General features: G+C 37.2%; 1 protein-coding gene across 1 annotated transcript in view; it reads right to left on the bottom strand.

The window, feature by feature from the left end:
* Positions 1-19,868, bottom strand: part of TRDN (triadin) — a 120,019-nt gene that overhangs the window by 93,992 nt on the left and 6,159 nt on the right. Inside the window, exon 3 of the mRNA XM_061131799.1 lies at positions 680-844. Coding sequence (XP_060987782.1) covers positions 680-844 — 165 coding nt within the window. The remainder of the gene's footprint in view (positions 1-679; positions 845-19,868) is intronic.

The raw sequence follows: 19,868 nt of genomic DNA, 5'->3' as shown, positions 1-19,868 counted from the left end.
CATTTACCTCCATTTGTTTCAATCAATTTACTTTCATCATGATTTTAGTAGGATTGCTTTCTGCTATTTATGAATACAAATTTTATGTATAATATATATATATATATGCATAATTAGTCTTACTATTGTTATTTCAAACTTGGGAAATAGTAACTATTTCTTTCTTGAAAAAGCATATAAATGTGAGTTTCTACTGTGGTTTTGTAGGTTTGCCTAATAAGTCTCTCTGTAGTACTCTAATATAGCATTTAATTTTGATATCTTTGCCATAATGGCAGATAATCTATAAGTTGAAAGCCACATAAAGACCAATTTATTGAGTTTGGCAACCTGTTGATAGGCAATTTGCACTCAGAAATGTATTCATTTTGGTTTAGCTTGACCCAAGTGCGCATTTGTGTAGAAATTTAAGTAAGTAAGTAAAGTTGCTCAGTTGTGTCTGACTCTTTGCGACCCCATGGACTATAGTCTACCAGGCTCCTCTGTCCATGGGATTTTCCAGACAAGAATACTGGAGTGGGTTGCCATTTCCTTCTCCAGGGGATCTTCCCGACCCAGGGATTGAACCTGGGTCTCCAGCATTGCAGACAGACACTTTACTGTCTGAGCCCCCAGGGAACTACTATTATACATATCAAATAGCAGACCCAGCAGTTGGATGTCTCTGTGCTCTTTGTACCTTTATCAGTGTCCTCCTCTCCATCATCATCATCTTCTTCATCACCTTCAGATGAGATGATGTCAGACAGCAAAGAAAAGAAGCCATAGACCCAGTCGGTGGTTTCCTCCACAGCATCATGTACAAGTTTTAGAGGATCTGAGCCAATCTTGGAAATAGAGCTTGCTAAAAGTAATTAAAAACAAAGAAAAGTTTTGCAATTATTCCCAAAGAAACCAAAAAAAAAGCTGATTTTCCTGATTTATTCTTTTAACACAATAAATATGTCAATTTCGTTAATTTAAATATTGCTTGGAAATAGTTCTTTTGCTCATAAAAAGAAATTAATTTTGTCATAGTATACAGGTGTGTTCAATTAAAAAGAGACGTTATTGGGTACATCTGGTACCAAACACTATAGGGTTACCCTTGAGAAGTTTACAATCCAAGTAAGCATTCAGCACAGGGAAAAATTAAGAATGAATTAAAGTAATGTGTATTACATTATCCAAATTGTAGCAATCCTGAGTTACAGATGTTCTAAACAGAAGAAATCATTGTTGGTCTATATTGTACTGGAAAGCATCATGGAAAAATGGCTCTGTATATTTTTAGACAAACAGTAAGTTCTGAGTTGACTAAGATAGCTATGACTAAAATTGATAGGTCCATTTATTATGATTTATGATACATCAGGAAATATCTAGAATTGTCAAGGTAGTAATCATATCAAGTTTCAGTTAGATTCAATTGTTTTATCTTTGTTAGACATCCCAGTACCTAAAAATAAAAAAAAGCATTTGAACTTCTAGTAACTTCAATGGATAGTATTAGGAAAAAATTGAAGTCTGTAAATCTTCCCTTTCTTATATCCTAAGGGATATAAACTGTATGTAAAATGAAAGATTAAATAATAAAAATGCAAGCAAGTAAATAGACATATTATGGGTTTCCAACATGTTGTTATTTTCATTCTAGCTACATGAAAATTGCTCTGAAGGAATAAGGGTAGCCTTTAAGATCTGATTGAAAATGTGATCTAGCCAGAAATATGGTCTGAGTTGCATCTGATTTTTCAACAATCTATAATTAACTTTTAGATTTATGTCTTTCTTAATTTTAAAAACTACTTAAGCTTTTCAGGGATTCTCTTCCTTTGATATCTTAAGAGACTAGAATTATATCAACATATTATACTATCTAAAGGTTAAGTATGCCAAAATGAAGCTTTTACTCTGATTAAGATAGGAAATCACTGGAAGGTTTGAGCAGAGGAAAAAGTGATTTGATTTATATAACTTCATTTGCCATGTTGAGGATTGAAAGAATGCCAGGTTGGAAACAGGAAGATAAGGAGCCAAGTGAAACAATCTATAATCCAAGAGGAAGAAGATGGTGATCTCTATATCACCCATACAGAAGGTGGTAACTGTGTGTGATGAGGTGTGATTGGATTCTGAATGTACTTAAAAGACAGAATTGATGGCATAGACTGACAGTATGGGCTGCTGGATGTGACAGAAAGAGAGAGGTATGGAGTAACTTCAAGGCTTTCGGATTGAGAAACTGGAAGAATGAAACTACTGTTTACTGAAATGGAGAGAACTAGAGAGAAACAGGGTCTGTTGGGCAGAGTATTTAAGTAGCTAATTTTTAAACGTGTTAAATTTGAGTTGTCAATTAGACCTTTAGGTGGAGATGTAGACATCTGTATAGCTTAATATGATCTACAAAAATGAAGTTCTAGTTGAAGATAGAAATTTGGAAGTTCAACAGAGAATAGAAAGAACTCAAAGCTATGTGATCACTAAGGAAGTGGAACTAGGAACAATCCACCAGTAAGAAGATAGGCAAATCAGAGAGATGAAGAAAAATCATCAATGAATTCTGAGAAGGAGGGATGAGAGACAGACAGAGACAAAGAGACCCACAGAGACAGATTAATTGAGAGGAAAGAAAAAAAGAGAGTATAATGTACTAGAGATCAAGTCAAGAAATTGTTTCAGTGAGGATAAAGTGAGCAGTTGGCAAATGCTGCTGATAAGTCAAGAAAGACAAAGACTTAGAATAGAACTTAAGACTTTATTAATGATGAGGATGTCACTAGTAACCTTCAAAGGGCAATTTCAGTGAAATACATTCAAGACCAAATGGGAAGAACTTGCAGATAATAAATATATTTTACTGTAAAGTAAATGACAGAGATTGGGCAATAGTTGAAGGACTGGAACCATAGTGGGGTTTTCATTGTTAGCATTGTTCAAGAGGGAAGAATATTCTATTTTTATGCTGATGGGTAAGATCCCATAGAGAGAGAAAATAATATGAGAGAGGAGACTTCTGAGCAAAATTTTAATTTTATGTTCTGTTTCAGAGGATTCACAGCCCATCACAGGGATGCCAAGTTACAACTAGTCCCAGGGAAATGTACTTCCATGAATCAATGGCAGCATAACTTTACTCTTTGGACCTTATTTCACTGCATTCTGGAGGGTTTCATGTGAATAAGACATGGTACTCTGAAAGGTGAGATTAAACCTTAGAGAAAGGAAATGAAATGGAATTTTATAATTGCAACTGAGAATTTTAAAAGAACTATATGTAAGAAACTGGATTGTCCTGGCACCATTAAAGGCATTTTTAGAAGTAGTATATTTTATATCTAATGGAAGAATATTGCAAATGGGATTTTTATGATTTGAATAGATTGAGACCATTTCCCCATTCCTCTTCTTTCTAAGTGTTCACTGAGGAACTTAACAATAAAATCCAACAAAATAGATAGTTTAATTATCCTTATGCTTAAATGCACTATATATATATATATATATATATATATATATATATATATATATATATATATATATATATATATATATATACATACACACACATACACTTTGCAGACATGCATATTGTAGGGTTCTAAAATTGTCAAACTGCGTTATTTTTATGAAAAAAATGCTGGCTTGAGACCAGCCTCTGATTTTCAGTCAAATGAATGACAACTTTAAAAACATATAGGGATAGATATATCTCAAAAAAGATAGCAGTCCTCATGTTAATTCTGATTCCCTCTCTCAGACATCACATCCAAATTACATCAGAGGGAATAATATTATACAATGCAACTAAACCTTTTATAGATGCCTTCTTTTTAATCATACTTTCCTACCTCTCATGTTTCCATGAGTTAAATTACATACACTATAAAAAATATAATCATAAAAATGGTAGCAGCTAACACTTTTAGGGTGTATATTACCTTTCAGATACCATTCTAAGAACTTAAATGTACATTAACTCACTTATTCTTTTAAAAAACCCAGTGAGGTAGGCATCTCTATTTTAAAGACAAAATTGAGACAGAGGGAATGTAAATAAGATGCCTAAGGCTACATAGCTAGTCAGTAATGGAACCAGATTTTGCTCTCTTCAGATTATGACTCAACTACTATACAATACTGCTACCAAACAAAAACATGAATTCAAAATAGGTTCTAGAGTATGATGTATTTTCATCCAACATCTCAGTAAGACATTGCTGAGGCACTGAGATCCTGGAATTATCTCCCTACTTCCTGAGCTTCTGTTATATGAGATAAAAATTGTTTCTCAATATTCAACTACTTTTAATTGTCTCTTATGTTTCTTACAGAAAAATATACCACTGAATGCAAGGCTCCTTATAATCAGTAATTGGATTCTTGGCACTGATAAAAGACTGCCAAGAGATGCAAGAGAGTCAAGGAAAGGTTTTAAGTTAAATAAGATTTTTATTCATCCAGTGTCTTTGAAGCCAAACTATATAGATTCTTCATTTCTAAATGAGAACATACACAGGAAATTAAATTAGTCATTTTCTCTGCCTTACTCCTAAAGAACAAAGTTTATGATTTCATCATTATCTTTGACCATCAGTCTTACATATAATTGGCTCTTCTCTATCTTTCAAATCCTGAGAAGCATCAGCAAATGACATTTACAAGCACGGGCTCTGAGTTCAGAATGATAGTGTTCAAGTTCAGCTGTCCTATCTAGTGCTGAACTGTGCAATAATGAAGACAGAGACAAAAGGAAAAAATCAGTAATAATGCTTCTGTCTTTATTTACAATTTTGTTTATCCCAAATTTTTGCATTAGTTTTTAAATATTAGAGATGGTATTAAAATACTGGCATCTTAACTACTGAGTTGCTTGGAGCCTCTTAAATTTGGCAACTAGAGTGAGTGCTCTATTCATCTGACTTAGTCCTAGTGTTTATGCCACCTGCATGTTGTGTGGTGTTGAGAAAATTAACTTTTGCCATATCTACAAAATTCATTGATATGTCTCCTTTTCTGAAGTCACTGGTCTAAGCTAAGACCTCAACCCCTTATGCCTGTTGTCTCTATATTCAGCCTTCTCATACCTCAATTTATAATATGTCTAGTTCTGGCCAACAGTATTATACAGTATGATACAAAACCAAAGTACTCTGTGCTTCAGTTTGCTAGAATGAAAAATGACAATAAGAGTACCAATACTTCACAAGGCTGACATCAGTATTACATGAGATAATACATTCAAAGCACAATGGAAAGTGCCTGGTAATTAATCAATGTCATTGTGGGAGAAGCAAGATTGCCTTTGAATTTTGAATGACCCAAGGGCTCTTTCCAGTTTGCTATCTGGGGTTAGTGGCTTCTCCTCCCCTCAGCAGCAGGCACCGTGTATGATCTCATCTTTCTCAAGTTCTTCAAAGGTTGCACAACTGTCATTTCCAGTAGCCCCTGGGATATTTGGGACCTTAGTTCTGACTGCATGGTAACCATTCCCAAAGAAGTGATCCCTCCACTATAAGGCTGACCTCTTGCATTCCTTAAAGAAGGAAAGAGCAACAGTGTCTCTCTGAGTCACTCCACAGGATGGCCAGAGAACCATCCTACAACTAGGCTTGTAGGCATCTTCTGACCGTCTGCACATAAGTCTCTGCCAGATGCTATTTATTGAGCTTCATTCAACCTTACTATACATAAACTCTTAGGTGTAAAGTGCCTACAATACAGCAAAATATGTAGCAAATGTTAGATAATTATTAATTCAATTTCAAGGAGATCCCACCAGTCCATCCTAAAGGAGATCAGTCCTGGGTGTGCCTTGGAAGGATCGATGTTGAAGCTGAAATTCCAATACTTTGGCCTCCTGATAAGAAGAGCTGACTCACTGGAAAAGACCCTGATGCTGGGAAGATTGAGGGCAGGAGGAGAAGGGGACGACAGAGGATGAGATGGTTGGATGGCATCACCGACTCGATGGACATGGGTCTGGGTGGACTCCGGGAGTTGGTGATGGACAAGGAGGCCTGGCGCGCTGCGGTTCATGGGGTCACAAAGAGTCGGACACGACTGAGCGACTGAACTGAACTGAACTGCCTGAATTTTCAGAATCATCTAACTCACACATAGGGTAGTCTGGGCTTCCCAGGTGGCTCAGTGGTAAAGAATCTGTCTGCCAATGCAGGAAATGCAGGAGACACAGGTTCAATTGCTGACTTGCGAAGATCCCCTGGAGTAGGAAATGGCAACCCACTCCACTGTTCTCGACTGGAAAATTCCAAGGACAGAGGAGCCTGGCGGGCTACAGTCCATGGGGCCACAGTCGGAAACGGCGGAGCACACACAGCACAGTGCAGCATGGCAGTAAGTGTGCACCGCGATAAATATCACCCCACGTCCTCACAGGCAACACTCAGAGTCTGCGAAATCCAAACACCGCTTTCCTCAGGACTCAGGAAACAACTAGTGCTTGCCTCTGATCTCCCAGAAAATATTCACATCTAAATATTTGGATCCAACCTAAGCTAAGGATTTTTTAAGTGTCATAAACTCTACCTAAGTTAGAAAAAAATTCCACTCACATATATGCAGATGTGTATATCTTACACATATTAGTACGCAATATAAAGTTGACTAAAATATAAAATTCTTTTAACACAAATTATTTTGCATTTATTATATGAAATATCTGAAACATAATATAATTACGTTGTTGCTGTTTAGTCACAAAGTGGCATCCAACTCTTTGCAACCCCGTGGACTGGCAAGAATACTGTAGGGGGTTGCCATTTCCTTCCCCAGGGATTCTTCCCAACCCAAGGATCAAACCTGTGTCTCCTGCATTGGCATGCAGATTGTTTACTGCTGAGGCACCAGGGAAGCCCAATAACTAACATAGTGCTGCCATTTATGGGCTTGCTCTCTAGTTTTGATATGTGAGGGGTGTTATTTCATAATATACAGTGGTGATTCCAGACCTAAAGAAATTATTACATTTGAAATGTCTAGCTTCTCCTTTTCTGCCATTAAGTGTTTGAACACTTCATCTCTGTTGGTGAAATTTTGATCAAGGTAAGAAAAATATTAGCAAATTATACATCATTTAATATGCTCTGAGTTACACAATAATTTTTGCTTGATGTACTGAGATATTACTGTTTTTGTTCAGGGTAAACAGAATTCCCTAGAACTTTACCAGTGGAAAATAGAGCTATCGATGTGATTTCCCATTCCCAAGTCACCCATCAGCAGTGGAGGAAGGGAAACACAGGGAAGAAAAAGACAAGAAGACAAAATGATCCGAATGCTGTCAGAAAATAATGGTTGTCTCCACTATGTTATCAGGCTTCTTATTATGCAGGAATGTAACTGAGAAAACACAAATTCTTGTTAAACAAGAAATCTTGAGATTTCACATCATTCAGAATAGTCAACTATTTCCTAAGGATATAAAGTCAAAATACTGATTCAGCTTATTTTTAACCAGGACACATTAGAAACAAAAAGCACTCAGTGAATTTACTTGCCCTCTGACTCTTTTGGGCCCCTGAGTCTCCAGCATTACTGATACTAGGCACAGACATTTAAGAAATAATGAACAAAAACATGTGCTTTCACATCTACTAGAAAGGTTATTGGGCTTTCCTGGTGTCTCAGTGGTAAAGAATCTGCCTGCAATGCAGGAGAACTGGGTTGGATCCCTGGGTCGGGAAGATCCCCTGGAGAAGGGAATAGCAACCCACTCCAGTATTCTCGCCTGGAGAATTCCATGGACAGAGGAGCCTGGTGGACCATGGTCCACGGGGTCGCAAAGAATCGGACATGACTAAAAATGAGTGACTAAACAGCAGCAGAAAGGTCACTGTCTTCATCAAAGTGATGATTACTCAAGATATTATATTTTAAGTGTTCTAGGTCCAGCGTGAAGTAACTTCCAAATTTCTCACAAGTTAGACCAACAGCCTTGAACATATCTGGCTAAACTCAATGATGTCAGAACTGTCATCTTTAGCTGTTATCATCACAATGGAAACCCATTCAAGCTCTGACAGTCTTTTGCATTCCTTTTTTCTCTTGCAAGTTTATTGTTTTCATATTCTCTATTTCATTTCAAATTGAAGATAATGCCAATACAAGAAATGAGAAGTAACACATCCAAGGAGATCAAAAATTCAAGAAATATTTGATATAGCAACATTATTCCTTCATATTTAACCTCTAAACTGTATTTACATCCTTCCAAATGAAGTTTGTAAAACTTACACTAATTGGAATTACAAAATATTCCCATTACTTCCTCTTGAAAAATTCAGCAAATAACTATATATTTGTATGACTGCTTCAGTTCTAGAGATAACACCTGATATTTTGGTATACAGTAAGCCACTTTTGTTGTAACCAACATAATGAAAAATTGTGGCCCTAAAATAGCTTTTCTAAAAATAGCTTTTCTATCCAAGAAGTATTTTGAGAGCCCATTTTTTAATATCCTCTCCTTAAAACCACTTATAGTAGCACTTCAAAATGATTTACAGTGAAGAGTTAATAGGAGTGGATATGACTGATATGGGTTTGGAAGAAGCAAAGGTAAAAATAATAATAAAATGGAGTAGAGGCCAAAGAAAATTAAATTCAACTACCGTAGTACATGCTTTGCATTAAGTAACAGATTCTCACATGGACAAAAATATGAAATTTAATCTATGTTGCAATATTTCTTTGAAATTGAATATATAGGTTAAAATGATTTTTGTATTAATTTACATTTTGTCATTTAGCAAGAAATATAAATATTAGATTTGTTCCTTTCTGAGAAGGAACTCTGGGTTGGCACTGCTGGGAAGGAATCCACCTACCACTAACAGATGTAAGAGACCTGGGTTCGATCCCTGGGTGGGGAAGATCCCCTGGAGGAGGACATGGCAACCCACTCCAGTATTCTTGCCTGGAGAATCCCGTGGACAGAGCAGCCTTGGGGGCTACAGTCCACAGGGTCACACAGAGTCGGACATGACTAAAGTGACTTATCATGCAGGAACACAATTAAGTCATGAGTAATTTGTGAGATGCTCCTATACAGCATCTTTCAGATGTTTTTGCAGAGAAAAGTGTATGACGAAATCTCGTTTTGATGTGTTTAAATGACATCTTTTACAAATGAGTACCATGACAATGCCATACTCAATAACAGACGTTATATTTTAAAAGTATAAAAACATTGTGAAAAGTTGTATGTAATCTCCTGCCCTGAATTACATAAATAATTTAACTTCAAAATCAAGTGTCTCTTGTATAGATTTTCCTTCCACTAGATTTTTACACAGATAGCGTAGAGAGGTTGAAATTCCTTATAATCTTTTATCCTTACCCTCAATGAATAACCCTCAGAATATGGTGATATAAAAAGCTGGATTCATAAAATTCCTATGGTACTTCTAATAGTCACCACATTATGAATGATTTTTACTAATGCCTGTGGTGCTGAGGTCTGAACAGGGAACAAGAGGCACTTGGGAACCAAAACGGGGTGAAAAGTGAAGGAGGCGGTGGAATCTGGGGCCTGGAAAGGCTGATAACACAACAGAAACTGCATCGGTTGTATGACCTCCAAGCCTCCCTCTGCAAAGAGGAGAAGCTGTCACGCTTTGCATGGAGCTAACTGTGCACCTTGGCCAGGACTGACGAAGCCAAAAGGAGGCTCTGGCAGGAGCTGGGGCTGCGGCAGGAGGAGCTGTTTGTCACCAGGCCGGCAAGGTGAGCCGAGGGATCAGTGACAACAGACGTGTGCAAACGCGCCTGGTCCGCTGCAGTGACCTTCGTGGTCCTGCTTGCCTCTGCCTCTCAAGTGTCCCACACAATGATCCTTCGGGCTCACACAAACCCACAACTATGCAGACAAGGGAATTCTGGAAGACACAGTCTTATCTTAGCCAAAGGGACACAACACAAATTCACCACATGTAGCTTCAATAATTATCAACATTTTCACAGTTATATATTTCTTCTCTCCCACCCCTTTTCTTTTTTCTGGCTTACTAAATATTTTAAAGCAAATCTTAGATGCTTAAATTCTTAATCCAAGATTCATAAATACTTCAATAAACATGTCTTTTCCATCATTTGTCTGATAGTTTTTTGTTTGAGGTCAAAAAATGTCCAAAGTATGTTTTTATCTTTCTTTTGCCAAAGTCTGCAATCAGCTACTTCTTGAAGGAGTCATGGTTCTTTTTATTGGGAAATGGTATTTTGAGACTAAAATCTGATCAGCAGCGGTGCTCATTGAGTTGGATTGTTGTGGCAAGAAATATTAAATTTCAAAAAAGGCATGTGTTTACAGTGATATTTCCAAATAAAATCTGGAATTTTCGCCCACCTTTTCAGCTATGATACACTTCTTCTCTTCTGTTGAAAATCTCATTTCTTAATAATATTGATTGAATTAATTACTTCATTTTTTCTACCATATACCAATAAGAATTTCAAATGAAATGACATCAATACTAATAACAATAAAAGCAGCAAATGGAGTTTCAGATCTCTTTTTGTTTCTTTTTGTACTTGAACTATACCACAATAAGGACAGAGAGTCTGAATTGTATGTTTTAAAGTTACTTGAAGTAATTATTTTCTCTGGTCATGCCAATAACTTCATATATAGTTAGATTCATTTGCTTCAGTGTGTTTTCAGATTTTAGGGCTTAAATTAATTTAAAATATAAAAAGCTGTTTATGAGTTCTAAGTCAAAAACCATTTAAGAGCACATCTTAAGAAAATTGTGGGACTTCCCTGTTGGTCCAGTGGCCAAGACTGTGCTCCTAATGCAGGGGCCCCATATTCAACCCCTGGTCAGGGAATTAGATTCCACATGCCAAAACTAAGATTGAAGATCTCGAGTGCTGCACTCAGACCCGGTGTCATAGACAAATAAATAAATAATTTTAAAAGAAAGAAAGAGAGAAAATTGTGTTGCTATTCTGATCCTTTGCTGTAGTGTCCTCTTCTTTTGACAGCTACCTAATTTTGTTAATATTGACTTATCCTTTCATTATTTCATGTATTTCTTTCATATACATACTTACATGTAAAGGAATACATCTAAAATTTTAAACAAGGGAATAATAAAATGAGATTTGCAATTTGCAGTAGTCTGGCCGAAGAATGAGCAAGGAGGCAGAAGTAAGATTAGAGGCAAAGAGAAAATACGAAGCTACTCTAACAATTTGGGGGAAACTAACACGACTGAAGTGACTTAGCAGCAGCAGCAGCAGCAAGGCAGGAATTATGGAGACAAGGTCAGAGTACAAGCAGAATCAAGAGGCATTTAGAAAGTTGAATCAGTTCTTTTTGATCACTGAATGTTCATGAGTAGTGGGGAAAGAGTGTGAGGAGTCTCGAGTTTCTAATTGAAGAAACAGGAAACTGGATTTGGAATCTAGGAGGCAGGCCTAGAAAGAAATACAATCAGCCCAGTGAGGAATTTTGAGTTTGATGCTCCATCTGATTATCTTTCTAAAACTGGGGAGCAATTAGGGACAAAGATGTGAACTGGGAAGTTATTATGTGTGAAGGTCAGTTATAAGCAAACTTCTGAGCAAGTAGGTCAATTAAGAGGAAAATAAAAACACTGATGAGCTCATTTTTTTTTTTTTTCCAAAATAAAAATCACTTACTGACTCCCATGGTGGGAAGAATGCATTTCTTAAAACTTATCTTGGATGCTTTAATTGTTTAGAACTGTATCACTGCTTTTGGGCTTTAATCTAACTATCTGACCATTTTAAGGAAGGGTTGACCCTGTTATTAGACTGAAAGCCATATATTGAAGATAAGCAGGCTAAATATGATGGCAACTTCCTCACCACTTGTATGGGAAACACAAAGTCACCACAGCAATGGAATAAGGTGGTATTGTCTAACAGGGGAAAGAAGCTAATGGTGCTAAAGAAGTTTATAAGTCATAAGAGGTGCACAGGAAAGCTACCCAGTCATCCATATACATGTGTCCATTCTCCCCCCAACTCTTTCCTGTGAACCTGAAACTATCACAACATTGTTAACAGGCTATACAACAAAAAATAAAACATTTAAATAAAAATAAAATAAAAACAATTGGAAAAGAATAAAAATCATAAGAGGTCATGTTTTTAACAAGCAAGTGTCAGTCAACAGTTCTAGTACTGCAAGATTTAACTGAGATGAAGATAACTATGCAACTTGTTCTTTTGTTCATCTGTTCCATTTCTTTATTTAGAAATCAAGTGTATATTTGAAGCATTTCAGCAGAGTGATAGAATACTGTCAGATTATCTCTTAGAGGGGCTTGGCTACAGGGACAGAAACAAAAGGTTTGCATTAAAAGCTAAATAGGGATATACGGAAGTGAGGGAAATTTGTCGGTTTTTTTCAAGTTAGAAAACACATAAACATATGTAGAACAGAAAGAGGGAATACAGCAAAGACTGAAGATACAGGAATGAGGTGTCATTTAAACCTAGAAACATTTAGATGTAGCAACATTGAAAACACACCTTCATGAGGCCTTCTCCTATCATACCACACTCCCCCACACACATATTTCTTTAAGAGTAATAATCCCTTTTAAAAAGCAAGATCTTCCTGAAGCAGTAACTTGTACTTCTCTGTTAGAAAGCCATTAGACAGGTGGTTCTAAGACCATAGCAGCCTTTGTAAGCAAACAAAAACTAAAGCCTTTAAATGCCTCAAGGTTAAGAAATCAGATCTAAGGACAACAAGTTGCAAAGAGTCAACTAGCCCTTCCCAAATAAGGCAAAGACTTCGGCTGCAGCCAATCAAATGACTCCCTTCCTTTGCTTCTGCCCCTGCTTCTAGGTGTGAAAGTGTTAGTCACTCAGTCCTGACCGACTTTTTGTGATCCCAAGGACTATAGCCTGCCAGACTCCTCTGTCCACGGAATTCTCCAGGCAATAATACTGGAGCGGGTAGCCCTTCCCTTCTCCAGGTGATCTTCCCAACCCAGGGATCAAACCCTGGTCTCCTGCACTGCAGGCAGATACTTTACAATTTCTCCTAGGTTGTACACTGGTAAAGAATCGGTCTGACAATGCAGGAAATGCAGGAAATCTGGGTTCCATTCCTGGGTTAGGAAGATCCCCTGGAGTAGGAAATTGAAGGAGTCTTTTGGGCCTAGAAAAGAGAACAACAGTCTCAAAGGCCCCTTGCTGAATCATCTAACTTCGGAGAAAACAAAACAGAATTTTAGTTCCACCCTGATGCTCCAGGCCAGTTGCATCTATCTGGGACTTATCAACCCCTGTCCAACAACCTTCCACCCCCTACACCTGCCCAGAAGACTTATCGCCCCCTGTCCGGGAACTTTGCACCCCCTTCACCTGCCCAGAAGACTTATCACCCCCTGCCCAACTACAAATGTCATCTCAACAAAAGAATACTCAAAATATCCCGCCTGATTAATGTTTCCCTTATCGCTTCCACAAACCTCCCTGTAAGTATGAAGCCTCCCTGATCCCTCTCGGCGCTCAGCCTGGTCATCAGGCCGACTGTCGCCCCTCCTTGCCTAAATAAAGGTAACCTACTTCTGTTGAGGTCGTCTTTCCTTTTCTGCCTCGCCGGAACTATACTCTACAGAAATGGCAACCTGTTCCAGTATTCTTGCTGGGGAAATCCCATGGACAGAAGAGCCTGGCTAGCTACAGTCCATGGGGTCACAAAAGTCAGACACGACAGCATACAGCACACTTCTCTATATAAGTTTTTTCCAAGGTCTTGTCAGCAGAGCACTGCTAACCACTTGTGGTTTGGTGCAGTCTGATATGAATCACCTTTTGCTCATATTCTTAACATTTTGAATTTGCCTTAGTATATCTTTTAACATCCCTGATAAACACATATCCCCAAATCATTTTCTCTCCCTTTCTCTCCACCTCTCTCATCATCCTCTTCCTGTCTCTCTCTCCTCCCTCTGTGCTCTGGATACTGCCCGTATTAGATTGCAAGGTCAGGCTGCTCCATCTGTTAGTGAGAATGATGCAAAAGATAAAGGGTGAACACAAAGCCCCTGAAGTGCATCAGATACTAAAAAATAAAACACATTTGAGTTATAATTTTGGAAAAAAAAACCAAAATACTCGCAGATGTAGATACTTAGATGCATTTAAAGCAAAGAAAAACTAGGATCCTGATTTTCAAGCAATTTTAGTGAGTTCGTAAGGAGTACGTTGTATATTGTCACCCTGCTTGTTTAACTTATATGCAGAGTACATCATGAGAAACGCTGGGCTGGAGGAAGCACAAGTTGGAATCAAGATTGCTGGGAGAAAGATCAATAACCTCAGATACCTAGATGACACTGCCCTATGACAGAAAGTGAAGAACTAAAGAGCCTCTTGATGAAAGTGAAAGAGGAGAGTGAAAAAGTTGTCTTAAAACTCAACATTCAGAAAACTAAGATCAAGACTTCTAGTCCCATCACTTCATAGCAAATAGATGGGGAAACAATGTAAACAGTGACAGACTTTATTTTCTTGGGCTTCAAAATCACTGCAGATGGTGATTGCAGCCATGAAATTAAAAGATGCTTGCTCCTTGGAAGAAAAGCTATGACCAACTTAGACAGCATATTAGAAAGCAGAGACATTACTTTGCTGAAAAAGGTCCATCTAGTAATAGCTATGTTTTTTTCCAGTAGTCACGTATGGATGTGAGAATTGGACTACAAAGAAAGCTGAGTGCTGAAGAAATGATTCCTTTGAACTGTGGTGTTGAAGAAGACTCTTGAGAGTCCCTTAGACTGTGAGGAGATCCAGCCAGTCTATGAATGTTCATTGGAAGGACTGACGCTGAAGCTGAAACTCCAATACTTTTGGCCACCTGATGCAAAGAACTGACTCATCAGGAAAGACCCTGATGCTGGGAAAGACTGAAGGCGGGAGGAGAAGGGGACGACAGAGGATGAGATTGTTGGATGGCATCACCAACTCAATGGACATGAGTTTGAGTAAACTCCGGGAGTTGGTGATGGACAGGGAGGCCTGGCGTGCTGCAGTCCATGGGGTTGCAGTGTCCCACAGGACTGAGCGACTGAACTGACTTAGTGAATTCATTGTCTTATTGACTGCCTGAGGAAATGACTGTGACTTTTTCTAATCTACATCTGAATAGTCAGAGTATAGCTCTAATTTTTGCCATTCAACATCTGAGGCATTTTCCTTCTGATTTTCAACATTTTTGCAACTGAAATTTTCCCACACTTATCTTCACTATTAACTAAGTTAAATATTTTAGAAATGTGCACTTGTGTGGAAACTTAATAAAATTAAACACAAGCAACTTTAGTTTAAATCGTGTGATTATGTCGGTGTTAAACAGTTTCACAGTATGTTCCTAAGTTGTCCTTTACTGTACCTCAACTGTTACTTTTTGAGGTAGTAAGAAGCATTAATGCAAATAAATGTACACTTCACCTTTCTTTCTCAATATGACCCCAATCAACCAATTTTTTTGCTGGCAAAATTGCGTTGCAGATGTTTAAGCCTGGAATAATTCCAGCTAGCTGGAGCTAGATCCATGTCATTTTATATCCAAGGGCATTTTTTATTCTGAAATAAAAATCACAAACAACTTTTGGCTGTTGCTTTTTATTCTTATCAAGCATCTATAGAAAAATTTAAGAGTCTTATTATATTTTATTAATAAGCATGGCGTGGATGCCATTATGTCAATTTAAAAAATTAACTTTCTTCCTCTTAGAAAAGTATATTTGAAATATAAATACAATCCAATTGTTACATGAATTAATAAGGAATGAGAAAGCAAGTTTTCTGTAGATTTATATTAGTAAATTTCTACAGATTTTTTTCCAAGCTACAGAGTTAATTTTCTGGTAGCAGAAGAAGAGTTAAAATACCATAGTACTCCAGTTATATGACTTACTTGGATCAGTATGTTATAAACTTAGCAGACCAGTGAAGAAGAAAGATATTAAATTTGAGGTTAATATAGCAATTAGCATATTCTGACTAATGATTTAATAAACATGTATTTCATCAAGTCAAGGTTTGGTTTGAGAAATTCTTGATTATACATTCTCTTTAGCTATTCTATCACTATGTTAGTCAAAGAAATAATTTTAAAGTTATTTTCACCACATTAAAATGTAGCATATATGGTCATGAATTATGTACTTATTACTTATCATACAAAAATAACAAACTATTTCAGAAAGGCTAGAACATTCCGTCAGTGTGAAAATAAAATAGAATACTTTAATCATTGTATTTCTATTGTATAACTGGGAAAATCTATGTATATTCAAATGATATTTAAAATTGGAAAGCATGTAGTCAATCCATCTTTTTGAAATATGCCTATTCATCTTTCTGAAACACTGAATATGCTTAAAGTCATGAAGAATAAATTAAAATAATACTAACTACAATTTATCTAACAATTACTATGTGCCATTCAAAATTCCAAGTGTCTGGTATATATTACCTCATTCAGTGTTCACAGAACCACATGAAGCAGATACTATCATTGCCTACAGAGAATGAAACTGAGGCACAGACAACTCATGCTTCTATGGCTACAGAGCTACTAACTGCAGTGAGGGCTTCGGTCCAGAGCCTGTACTCCACCATTTCACTCGGATCTTGAAGGCCATGTGTCCTTTTATTATTGCTGTCTTGTGGTTTTGCTTGTTTGCTGGCTATATATGCTTAGCAAATAACTCCTGTTAAGCTCATACAAATTGTACTGAACAATGTGTGGCAGGCAGTCAGCAGGCTAACAAGAAGAGTAAGATAAATGAGACAATCTTTACTGTGAGATGCTTAAGTTTCAATCAGGGAAACAGAAGTTTATAAAGTGAATCCTAACACTTTCAAAGTCATCAAAAAGAACAACTATGCTCATTACTCAGCATTCAGAGTGTAAAAAATGCTACCACATTTTCCTTTATTTATTTACTTATATATTCATTCTTTCATCTTAGCATTCATTCAGATGTTTATTGAGCTCACAGTGCTAAACACTTCTAAGTACTAGAAAAATCAAGCAGATAAAACAGTCACTTTCCTCGCAAAACTAACAGATCAGTGGAGAAGAGAGATATTAAATAAATAATCACATACAATCAAAGATATACAACTTGTAATAAGTGCTGTGAGTAAAGAGTAAATGATATAATGGGAATTAGGATAGAGTACCTTGATTTACATTGAAAGTTCAGAAAAGGTTTCACTAAGGAAGTGAATCCAAGCACAGCACGAAAAGATATTTAATAGTTGGACCACTGAAAAATGGGTATTAACATTTGATATGATTTATAATTGTATCCAACTAGATGCATTTATAAATATACAGTATCATTTGCCAAGGTTCAAATGAATGGAATAGAGCATTGGTATCAAATTTGGGTTTTTCTGACCTTGAAAACTGCCACCAGCAAAAACCTGGAGCCCAACATCGAATTGCTAACTTTTTATTTTGTAAGAAAATGTCATTTAAAAAACTGTAACAGAAACAGTACCTGCCATTATCATCATTTCAAAAGAGAATTTTTAAGATCAAAAATGTATAAATAATAGAAATAAGGACACATCTTTAAAGTGGATAAATTCTTCTTTATCTTTTTCTTCATTTCATGAAGAATCAACAAAATTTGATTAGGATCTGCGAACCATTGGACTACAAAAACTGCTATCTCCTTAAGGTGTTTAAGAGCAGATTGGAATTAAGTAATGAAATGTATCCTTTTAGATATGGTGACCAAGAGGACTAAATAAGCCTGGGACACTGAACAGAAAATGTGGGGTTGGAGATAAGACTTGAATCAAAATAAGAAGCACACAAAATGTCAACTATTCTTGAAAACTCAGTACACAGGAGAACTGATAAAGTGTAAAATGTTGCATTTAGTGTTCCAGTTTTCCAAGTCTCCTCAAATGCAATAATATATTCATATATATACAGTCACACAGTCATTTCTATACACACACACACAAGACACACATATACATACATACATAACTATTAAATGTTAAATTTAAACATTCTGATTGACTTTGGGTCTTCCCTAAGTCATTTTGCTCCTCTAAACTCATACCCTGACAAACAGTGCACCTGTTTTACTGGGCTAAGTGCCAGGGGAAGAAAAATCAGGGAAATTAATTTTCAAGAGCAGTAGATAAATGGCACACCTCATTAGAAAATCTATTTAAAAGGCACATCAGGAGATGTCTGCAAGACTTTCATAAGAAATTGATGCTTCTTACCATCATATTCTTGCTGGCTCTCTTCTCAGATTACTGATCTTACTTCCTGGTAATAAGATTCAAATTCAAGTTATATTTAATGAGTGCTTCCTATGTGCCAAGCAGGTATGTTTTACATAGATTATCTTCTCTATTTTTTGAAAATTGTTTTGAAATATTTTGTGGAATGCCTGCAAAAAATCACTTTGTGTGCTTTGAGACCCCCCAGATATAGCCATATAATGATTTTTCCTTCTTATGGATGAAGATGCTAATAAATTATGACCCTTGTTCTTAAGTTAAGAAAAGCCACAAATCACTACAATTTATTCCTGTACATTCTGACCTGGAGGAAAATCATTAACATCCACAAAGGCCTCTAAGTTTGTAGTCAGTTCTTTAGCAATCCTATTTGCTTGCATTTATTGTTTAGAGAGAAATTTGTATCTGTAAATAAGACAAAGAAGTCTATAAGGAGTACCAACAAAGACCACAAACTGTGATCCTGAGTCATTAAATTATCAGGACATCCCTCTGTTTTCTGGAAGGACCTCCTGGCTGAGTCTACAGAAGGTCGGGGGCAAGGCCTCTAGCAGTCTTGTGATCTCCATTCCACTCTTGCAGGTGTCCTGTTTTGGACAATACAGTCATCCTATGGTGTGGCTTCGTGTGGCTTCGTGTGCTGTCTAATCTCTAATTGGAACTATGTTTCCAGGATTCCCTTATATAAATGTTCCAGGTAACCGTTGGGTGTGAAAGAAATTTATAGGAGCTGTGGAAGACAAAATAGAAGTCATAGCCACTGTTTGTTCTCTGAAGGGTGGTGCAGAGCAGGCTTTGTCACCTCTCATGCAATGCACATTAAGACCAACATACAGGCTGATCTTGACCGGTGACAGCAGTGGCCTGCATCTCTGAGTTCCCACTGGATTTCCTCCTTCAGCATCTCGAAACCCTGCTCTAAGGCTTGTGTGTTCCCAAGGTGGAAGACACCAGCTTATGTTGAAGCTCACCCACATCATTGTAATTAGAGGTGGTAACCCAAACGAGGGTTCCATTCGTCCTTAGTCTCCCCTATTCTATTTCCATCTGTCCTTTTCAGTGAAGGGGTTCAGGGTATGCTACCCCAATCTGTGGCTCCATAGCACACCGAGTTGGAAGAATTAGACAAAGAGCATGTGCAAGAAGAATTTTCTGATCTTCCTCTGAAGCAGGTCATAAATCCTCTTGTGAGAGGGCACCCACTATGCCCAGAGGAAAGCAACGTCCTTGTCCCCGAAAGTCCAGAGGAATCTGAATGAACAGGCCTCACTGTGTCCTCCAGCTCGCTACAGTTAGCTAAGACCCTTTTTGGTCCTGTCACATTTTTTTACCACTTTTCATCAAAGCAAGCACTAAAATGCTCAGGTCTAACTGCCTCTTAAGGTCTTCATTTCCTTATGAAGGGCTCCTATGTCACATAAAACTTATATTAAATAAATCTGAATGCCTTTCTCTTGTTAATTTGTCTTTTGCTAGAGGGGCCCTAGCCAAGAATTTAGAAAGAGAGAAGAAAAAGATATGTTTCTCTTCTACCCTATCTTCAACTCTGCTGACTTCTGACCCTGTACCAGATATATTACAACAGCCTCATCTAGACT

The sequence above is a fragment of the Dama dama genome, chromosome 28 (genome assembly GCF_033118175.1).
Source record: "Dama dama isolate Ldn47 chromosome 28, ASM3311817v1, whole genome shotgun sequence".
Classification (NCBI taxonomy): Eukaryota; Metazoa; Chordata; class Mammalia; order Artiodactyla; family Cervidae; genus Dama; species Dama dama.
This window is presented reverse-complemented; position numbering and strand designations above follow the sequence as displayed.